The sequence below is a fragment of the Ambystoma mexicanum genome, chromosome 3p, assembly GCF_040938575.1.
Source record: "Ambystoma mexicanum isolate Mex_15411 chromosome 3p, UKY_AmexF1_1, whole genome shotgun sequence".
Classification (NCBI taxonomy): Eukaryota; Metazoa; Chordata; class Amphibia; order Caudata; family Ambystomatidae; genus Ambystoma; species Ambystoma mexicanum.
This window is the reverse complement of record NC_090925.1, coordinates 33303262-33312931: the sequence shown is the minus strand read 5'-3', so window position 1 is coordinate 33312931 and position 9670 is coordinate 33303262. Positions and strand designations below refer to the sequence as shown.

The 9670-nt window shown below is 48.6% G+C and overlaps 1 protein-coding gene across 1 annotated transcript; it reads left to right on the top strand.

Annotated features, from left to right (window-relative positions):
* Nucleotides 1–1698: 1698 nt before the first annotated feature.
* Nucleotides 1699–8502, top strand: LOC138580107 (trypsin-3-like). The gene is made up of 4 exons (XM_069650385.1): nt 1699–1898; nt 3134–3387; nt 6458–6594; nt 8262–8502. The coding sequence occupies exons 1-4, from the start codon at nt 1699–1701 to the stop codon at nt 8409–8411; spliced, it is 741 nt and encodes a 246-aa protein (XP_069506486.1). The 3' UTR covers nt 8412–8502.
* Nucleotides 8503–9670: the final 1168 nt, after the last annotated feature.

Genomic DNA, 9670 nt, shown 5'->3' with positions numbered 1-9670 from the left:
TATTTTTTCCTGTTTCTATTCACTATTCTATATACAGGGTTGTCCATGAATGTCCCATGTCCCTGTGCAAGTGTAAAGGTGTAATAGTAGCCTTAACTAGTCACTAATGCCCTGGCTGCAACACCTTGCACATGTTGCACTAGGCTTCCGCCTACCCTCTTCCCTGCTGAGACGACAGTTCCACTACTTTTTTTCAGTCGGTGCACTCCTACGACTGATCGATCATTATACATGCAATAGTGTATAATGTGAATTGAATGTTGTCCTCCTCTCTGGCAGTCAATTGATTACTAAACGACCCACATTGAACATCAGACACATCAAGCACTCGTCCACCTGATGGCGTGCATCTGATCGTGGCGTGCCTTGTGCAACTAATCATGGCGTGCCTCGCAGAGATGATAATGGCGTGCCTCACGCAGCTCATTGAACAGCAACCTCTCCTCCGCTCCCACTATTGCGCCCATAGCCCCATCTTTTTCCTAGCCGGTCCCAGCCAGCATCGTAACATAACATAGCTTGAGTGGATTCCATTGCATTGCATTTTAAGACTAGGCCAATCCTTTCAGTGCATTCGAAGAATACCTTTTCCTGCTGCCTAAAATGAAACAGTCTTATTCTCCTATTAATCTCCGACCAACCGATTACTTACTGAATGTTGCTTGGGTTATGGCCTCTCCTCTTAATCTCAGGCCAAATGATTACTTGGCGAGTCCCTGTTGTGTGGACTGAATGTTGCTTGAGTTATGGTATCTTTTTTAATCTCAGGCAAAATGATTACTGGACGAGTCTCTGTTGTGTGGACTGAATGTTGCTTGAGTTATGGTATCTTTTTTAATCTCAGGCAAAATGATTACTGGACGAGTCTCTGTTGTGTGGATCGAATCTTGCTTAGGTTATGGTATCTCCTGTTAATCTCAGGCAAAATGATTAGTTGGCGAGTCTCTATTGTGTGGACTGAATGTTGCTTGAGTTATGGTAGTTCAGCAGCAAGCAGCTTAGGTTGTCCCAGCTGGTGCAACAAGCCTAGTTACAGGATAGGTTGGTGGTGCAGCAAGCATCTCCCCCATGTAGTTATCAATCCTATTTATTGATCATAAAGCAGCTTCCACAAAATGGCTGATGCGGCAGCTAAACAGGCTTCACATGGAATTACTGAACCAACCTTCTCAAGGGAGTATGACTATAAAGGGTTACAAATGTGCAAGAAAAGTACAATTCCTTACTGTAGATGCAAACACTTGTGTATAGGCACGTTATAAATGCCATATCATATCATAGATGTTTGGGTGTTACTGCAACCGGAAATGGTGTACACTTGAAGCAATACAAGTGATAGACAGTTTCAGGATAAGGGGCTTTCACGCTCGAGAGAGGGCCTCTGGAATGATTCCCATATGACTGGGTCAGTCATCAGTCCCCTTGCACATAAGTCGACATGCTAATGTCAGTTATCTGATTAATACACACTGGCTGGCGAAGAGTTAAATGGTGGTGAGTTCTATCATGGTGTTTAGAGCTGTTGCCCTTTCAGCATAGTGCTCATTGTATTAGTCATCCAGGGACGCTGTTGGGTTACCTCTGGTCAATTATACACTATGTGTTCATATCCCAGAACACATAACATGTCTGGGTTACATGTATGTACAGCACTGAATCATGTTGATTGAATCATCTAATACATCTAAGAACTGTAACATGGATGTAGGTCTAATGGCGTTGGTTTCCTTTGCAGCCGCCTTCCCCATTGACGACGATGATGACAAAATTGTTGGCGGCTACACCTGTGGCAAGAACGCTCTGACCTACCAAGTGTCCCTGAATGCCGGCTACCATTTCTGCGGCGGGTCTCTCATCAACAGCCAATGGGTGGTGTCTGCTGCTCACTGCTACAAATCGTAAGTGCAGTATAGCTGTGTGTCAATGTCCAATCCTCCCGCACACACATTGGCCAATGACTCAGGTGTCGTCACTGTGACCTGCCACACCTGTAACATGCAGACACTCTAGAGCCTGACCTAGCTCCAGTTGGTGTTGCAGCCATTGAGTACCAGCCTGCTGCACTGACCCCGGAACAGAAGTTCACCTTAACTATTCAGATTGCAAAGAGTGCAACTGCAGCACTACAATCAAACAGACCTTAAAAAGAGCAAAGCGATGCATAGATGGGAAAGAACAGACCGAAAGCCCTTAGAAAAGTCAGACCTATGTTTCCCTCAGAAGCAGAAGAGATGTAAACATACAACATGGCGCCATGGTCCTCAGACCCTCAAGCTCAACATAGACCAGGCCCTGTTTCACATTCATTTGGATGCCCCATGTTTAATGTTGCCCAGAGCCCCCACGCCCCCTGATTACTACTAAAGACATCATATGCAAAAATCATTACATTTCCTAACTCTAGCACTCATGCCTGTTGTCTCCATTTTGGAAGTCTGCAGTCACAGGCCACTGCACGCAATGCATCAATGGACAGACCTGCACTAGACCTCTCGCAGCCTGTTATCCCTGGAGCAGGAACTCTAGATGCCAATGTCTGAGGTCACGCAAACAGTGACCAGCGGTGAAGTCATTTCCTGGATCGCTCCATGGTTTTGGGCCTTCCTCCTGCTGTGCCTTATAAGAGACTGCACCCTACCCTTATGGCCTTCATCCTGCTGTGCCTTATAAGAGACTGCACCCTACCCTTATGGCCTTCATCCTGCTGTGCCTTAGAAGAGACTCCACCCTACCCTCATGGCCTTCCTCCTGCTGTGCCTAATAAGAGACTGCACCCTACCCTCATGGCCTTCAGCCCTGCAGTTACACAACTATTCCTTTCCAGTACCATCTCACTGCACCTCCACTCTAAAGAGAACTCTGAGCTGGATGTGGATGTGCCCCACATTCTAACCAGAGTCACCCTGAAGACACCCCTTCTAGGGCACCTCTTCTGTGTCCTCCTTTCTGACATGTAATGACTAAACCGCCTGAATTGATGCAATATCAAGCAGTCAAAGCCATGAAAAAACATACACAATTAATATAATGTATGTACACGTTTAGAAAGGAAATCATATGACCTTGCAAATAAAACAGTTACTCACCTTGGAAATAATACAATGTTAATGCTTATAACACTGTCGTATTTTAGGCGCATTCAGGTGAGGCTCGGCGAGCACAACATCAACTCCAATGAAGGCACTGAACAATTCATTGACTCTGTCAAGGTCATCAGACATGGCAGCTACAACTCCCGGAACCTGGATAACGACATCATGCTCATCAAGCTGTCCCGCGCAGCGACGCTCAACAGCTACGTGAAGGCCGTCGCGCTGCCAACTGGCTGTGCTGCCACCGGAACACAGTGTCTGATATCCGGTTGGGGGAACACCTCCGGCAGTGGCTGTAAGTGACCAGGGACTGGGGCAATGGGGGTTCTGGAGCAATGGCATAGTGGTGGGATGTTGACACAGTAGAAAAAGCTGTAAGTGACCAGGGTCTGGGGCAATGGTGGTTCTGGCGCAATGGCCTAGTGGTGGGATGTTGACACAGTGGAAGTGGCTGTAAGTGACCAGGGACGGGGGCAATGGGGGTTCTGGAGCAATGGCCTAGTGGTGGGATGTTGACACAGTGGAAGTGGCTGTAAGTGACCAGGGACGGAGGCAATGGGGGTTCTGGAGCAATGGCCTAGTGGTGGGATGTTGACACAGTGGAAGTGGCTGTAACTGACCAGGGACTGGGGCAATGGTGGTTCTGGAGCAATGGCCTAGAGGTGAGATGTTGACACAGTGGAGTGGCTGTAAGTGACCAGGGACTGGGGCAATGGTGGTTCTGGAGCAATGGCATAATGGTGGGATGTTGACACAGTGGAAGTAGCTGTAAGTGACCAGGGACTGGGGCAATGGTGGTTCTGGAGCAATGGCCTAGAGGTGAGATGTTGACACAGTGGAAGTGGCTGTAAGTGACCAGGGTCTGGGGCAATGGGGGTTCTGGAGCAATGGCCTAGTGGTGGGATGTTGACACAGTGGCACTGGCTGCGACTATTCCTTGATATTGAAGGCTCTGATGCACTCACTTTCATATTGGCCTGGTCAGAGCTCTGGCCCCCTTCCTCTTTACTAAATGAGAGATGTAGGAGCCGCTGAAAACGCGCTATAGCAACATTGCCTCTATACACAGAACCATAGTAGCCTTTAGCCTTATATGAAAATGGTATTGAGATGACCAATATTTGTTACATTTATTTTAAAGTTCATATGCACAATTAGCTTGAATCCGCTCATAACTAAACCTGGGAAGATGGGAGTCTTGTGAATGTATCTTGTGAGGTGTTCTGTGTCGTCACATTGTGCAGAGATGTGTCACAACTGAGCACTTTTTAGGTGCTAAAGTACATTAAATAGAACGGCCCCACTGCAAAATGCTTACCCGCGTGAGATGAACGTGCCTTTGTGGTTGACGATGCCTGGGTGGGGTGGGGAGATTATTGAAAGTCATTCAGCGGGTTCTGATGGGGGGGGGGATAGGCTGAGTAAACGCTACCCCGCCTGCCCACCCACTTGCCCTTGCGAGCCTGTGAAACAGCCAGAGATGCCTCCACTGGCCAGAATGGGGCCATGGGGTTGCCCTTTTCACACCCACACACCATTGAGTCATAAGGCAGCCCCAGCGAAATACAACCAGGTTCATTGTAATTGTAATTGGTTATTTATAACGCGCTTAATACCCAGAGGTTCCTAAGCGCGGACCCGGGGATTGTACCTGCTTCTGCCGCATCGTCCTGCTTCCAAGGTGAGCGCGTTTCCCGTGAGCTATCATCCCTCCTCAGATCTGGCATCAATTTTGGTGGACATCTTGCCTGCACTTCAGGCCTCTGTAATACTGGTACATACAGTGCCAGCTTTTCTAGTTGGCAGAGTTCAGATATTATCAGAATGGCAGATCCAGCCCCTCAGGACTCGGCTGCAACATTCTGAATCGGGTGAAAGCCCCCTTCAGCATGTTCTGCTGCTGGTGGTAGTAGCCTGACTCGGCGGTTGGTAACTGTGTTACCGCCTTTTCCCTGATCCTCGCTCAATTTTGCAAACGTCAAAGGTAGAAACGATCCTCTTTACAAAGTGCAATGAACATTGATTCGTATCTTTCTTTTAATTGCACACACAGGATTATATGCAATATGATTTACACATGCCAATATTTAGTAAATTTGCAGACACAACTTGGGAACTCCAAAAACATCTTGTCCTGGAACGTGTACCTTTTATGTGCATAACTGGAGTAGACTAAAGGTCATAGCTGATATCAGACAGAAATATCAAGATACTGGAAGCACAATGACTCCCGTAAAATACATTGTAAAAAGGAACTTGAAAGCCTATAAAGAGAGTATTATGGGATAGTAAAACAGAGTTTTACATTAACAGGAATATAATGTCCTATTAGGGAAGGATACTCCATGTCAGAGAAATTCACCTCGCCCGCAGGACATTATATCTGTGCATGTGTGGGTGTCCAAACAACTGCACAACACACTCCCCAGCCTGACCAACAGGCAGCCAGCAGGTCTGGAATGCAGCAAGCTGCCTTAAATCACACATTCAGTCTCCCTCCAGCAGCTGCCTTCAATCACACATTGACTCTCCGTCGAGCAGGTGCCTCCAATCGCACATTGACTCTCCCTCCAGCAGCTGCCTTCCATCACACATTGACTCTCCCTCCAGCAGCTGCCTTCAATCACACATTGACTCTCCCTCCAGCAGCTGCCTTCAATCACACATTGACTCTCCCTCCACCAGGGTCCTTCAATCACACATTGACTCTCCCTCCAGCAGCTGCCTTAGATCACACATTGACTCTCCCTCCACCATGGTCCTTCAATCACACATTGACTCTCCCTCCAGCAGCTGCCTTCAATCACACTTTGACTCTCCCTCCAGCAGCTGCCTTCAATCACACATGCACTCTCCGTCAAGCAGGGGCCTTCCATCACATGTCTACTCTCCTTGAAGCAGCTGCCTTCAATCACACATTGACTCCCTCTAGCAGGGCCCTTCAATCACATATAGACTCTCCCTCCAGCAGGGGCCTTCAATCACACATTGACCCTCCCTAAAGCAGCTGCCTTCAATCACACATTGACTCCCTCTAGCAGGGCCCTTCAATCACATATAGACTCTCCCTCCAGCAGGGGCCTTCAATCACACATTGACCCTCCCTGAAGCAGCTGCCTTCAATCACACATTGACTCTCCCTCCAGCAGGTGCCTTCCACCACACATTCACTCTGCCTCCAGCAGGGGCCTTTCTTCCTAAGGGGTTGTTGTCTCCTGTTGCCTTCTTATTCAGTGACGTCACTTGTACACGTGCAGGGTCTGGGGAATTGTGCATAAGCCGGCAGGTGTATTGTGTCTCCATTGTGTCTGTTTGGCAAGAGCAACCATGAAACGTGTTTTTTTTCCCGCTGCCTTCTTTCATAGCTAACTACCCCAGCCAACTGCAGTGCCTGAACGCCCCCATCTTGTCATCGAGCCAGTGCACCAACGCCTACCCGGGGCAGATCACCAGCAACATGTTCTGCGCTGGATTCATCGAAGGAGGGAAGGACTCTTGCCAGGTACCAAATCCATCAAAATTATTCACCACTGCCATTGGCAAGTTACTAATTGGGCTGCGGGGGCTTGTGGGTAGATTGATTGCTTGTGTGTAGCTCTCTAGAAAATAAGAGGCTCTCTCGAGCAGGGTAGTCCACCTCCAGGCCCCCAGGCACGGAATCCTGACGGGTTTTCAGGACATCCCTCATTAATATTAATGAAAACAAATGTACATGCATTCAGAATCATTGTATGCAAATGTATTCCATGCATATTAATTAGGGGTATACTGAAAACCCGACATGTTTCTGGCCCTCGAGGCCCAGAGTTGGACAATCCTGATCTAGAGAGATATACAATGACTGAACATATGCTGGTGATGCCCTTGAACAACATTTACCAGAATTCATGTGCCACGATCTAAGGCCCCATTCCCTTTCACCCTCATACTCTCTGCACCTCTAATACACTCCTTCAATCCTCATACCCACACTCCTCATACTCTCAGCACCTCTAAACCACTCCTTCAATCCTCATACCCCCACTCCTCATACTCTCTGCACCTCTAATCCACCCCTCCAATCCTCATACCCCCACTCCTCATACTCTCTGAACCTCTAATCCTCCCCTTCAATCCTCATACCCTCACTCCTCATACTCTCTGCACCTCTAATCCACCTCTTCAATCCTCATACCCCCACTCCGCATACTCTCTGCACCTCTAATCCACCCCTTCAATCCTCACATCAAACTCCTCATGCTCTCTGCACCTCTAATCCACCCCTTCAATCCTCATACCCCCACTCCTCATACTCTCTGCACCTCTAATCCATCCCTTCAATCCTCACATCCCCACTCCTCATACTCTCTGCACATCTAATCCATCCCTTCAATCCTCACATCCCCACTCCTCATACTCTCTGCACCTCTAATCCACCCCTTCAATCCTCATACCCCCACTCCTCATACTCTCTGCACCTCTAATCCATCCCTTCAATCCTCACATCCCCACTCCTCATACTCTCTGCACCTCTAATCCATCCCTTCAATCCTCACATCCCCACTCCTCATACTTTCTGCACCTCTAATCCACCCCTTCAATCCTCATACCCCCACTCCTCATACTCTGCACCTCTTATCCACCCCTTCAATCCTCATACCCCCACTCCTCATACTCTGCACCTCTTATCCTTCTTCAATCCTCACATCCCCACTCCTCATACTCTCTGCACCTCTAATCCACCCCTTCAATCCTCATACCCCCACTCCTCATACTCTCTGCACCTCTAATCCATCCCTTCAATCCTCACATCCCCACTCCTCATACTCTCTGCACCTCTAATCCACCCCTTCAATCCTCATACCCCCACTCCTCATACTCTCTGCACCTCTAATCCATCCCTTCAATCCTCACATCCCCACTCCTCATACTTTCTGCACCTCTAATCCACCCCTTCAATCCTCATACCCCCACTCCTCATACTCTGCACCTCTTATCCTTCTTCAATCCTTATACCTCCACTTACTTGATTCCACGCCTTCCAGCTTTGATGCTGCCACCCCACCACATGCCCACCCATGCTAGACATAGAAGAGGGACCGATAGAGGGGAGCGGGAGCTAGCAGTGAGGTAGCGGGTGAGCAGCATGTGTGAGAACCTCTGACCACTCTCTCGCTTTCTGCCCTCCAGGGTGACTCCGGTGGCCCCGTGGTCTGCAATGGGCAACTCCAGGGCGTCGTCTCCTGGGGGAAAGGATGTGCTATGAGGAATTACCCCGGCGTCTACACCAAGGTCTGCAATTACACCACCTGGATCAAGAACACCATGGCTGCCAATTAGGAGTGTGTGTCTGTGTAATGACCTTCTGGGACTCATGCCTGCGAGTCTGGGATGCTGTGGGGGGGTAAATAAACCATGGAATTAAATATGATGTCACAATCTTGTGAGTAGTTCTTATTCAAATGTGTCTAGGACATACACACTCGTGCAAGCCCAACTAACTGCCACAGGATTACTAATGCATGTTTACGAAAGGCGCTACACTAACCACAGAGAGCCAGGTTTAGTACTGGTGCTGCTGTGAAAGGCAGTGCAAATCATATCGCTCATGATATCTGGACCATGCACACGGCAGGCTGTGCCTCTTGCCCTGCTCTGCAAATTTGCACAGTAACTATGCACAAAATACATAGCAAGCTGCACTCACACGGTTGTAATCCTTTATTTGTTGATGAAGTGTGCAGCACATCGGTTGGAGATGTGTGTCTACAATCATGTGCAGAGAATCTGTTTCAGTGGCATGCTCAACCAGACTCTGACAGACCCCTCTCCTATTCACTCACGTGACCCTGCTACACCCCTCCCCCCACCTTACTAACCGCAGGCTGCTGCCAAGGCCAGCATGATATAACCCCCATTGTCAACTGCATGTTGTTGTCTGACCCCTCTACTGTGTGTAGGTCATTACCCTGAACTGAAATGACCAAGCAAACAGTCCATGATCTCCCTCCCTGGGCTGTCGCTGCTGATATCACGTTATATTCTGGTGAGGGGCTAAAGGGGGCTGCAATGCCCCTTCCCATCCTGGAGCCAACTGCTGCTGGTTCTAGCCTGAGTACAAGTGGTTATATAGCAGATGGCCTCTTTCCCCCTACCCTTGTGATAAGGGATTCCCCAGCACCCCGAAGGATGGGTGGTACTGAAGCCATGTCTAGTGTGGGTAGGACTTTGCATTTACCCAGGTGGCAATGCTTGTCATCATGCCAGGTACCAGTCAGATGCTTGGAAACACCATTACATTCGTTTTACCCCTTGGCACCCATGAGACAAAAAAATCAGAATCTGTGGTGAACCGTAACATAATCACAATGCACACTGTGCACAACGCTGCACCACAATCCTATTGGAGGATCCGAACATTGACACGACGCACTGGTTGCAAACCTTGCCACTGCACATTGGACACATACTCTTTGTAATAAGTAAAAATCTAAAGGTGTGCTGCCCCTGCATGCAACCACCCCAGTGAACTGACACTCTCATGTGGCACACATCACTGTCACGGCAGCACTGTTGGGTTACTCTGAGACAGTGACGAG

Coding starts and splice junctions, on each gene's coding strand:
- LOC138580107 (XM_069650385.1), top strand. CDS start 1,699: ATGGATGTAGGTCTAATGGCGTTGGTTTCCTTTGCAGCCGCCTTCCCC. Junction 1,899..3,133: donor GCTGCTCACTGCTACAAATC/GTAAGTGCAGTA, acceptor GTCGTATTTTAG/GCGCATTCAGGTGAGGCTCG. Junction 6,595..8,261: donor GAGGGAAGGACTCTTGCCAG/GTACCAAATCCA, acceptor TCTGCCCTCCAG/GGTGACTCCGGTGGCCCCGT.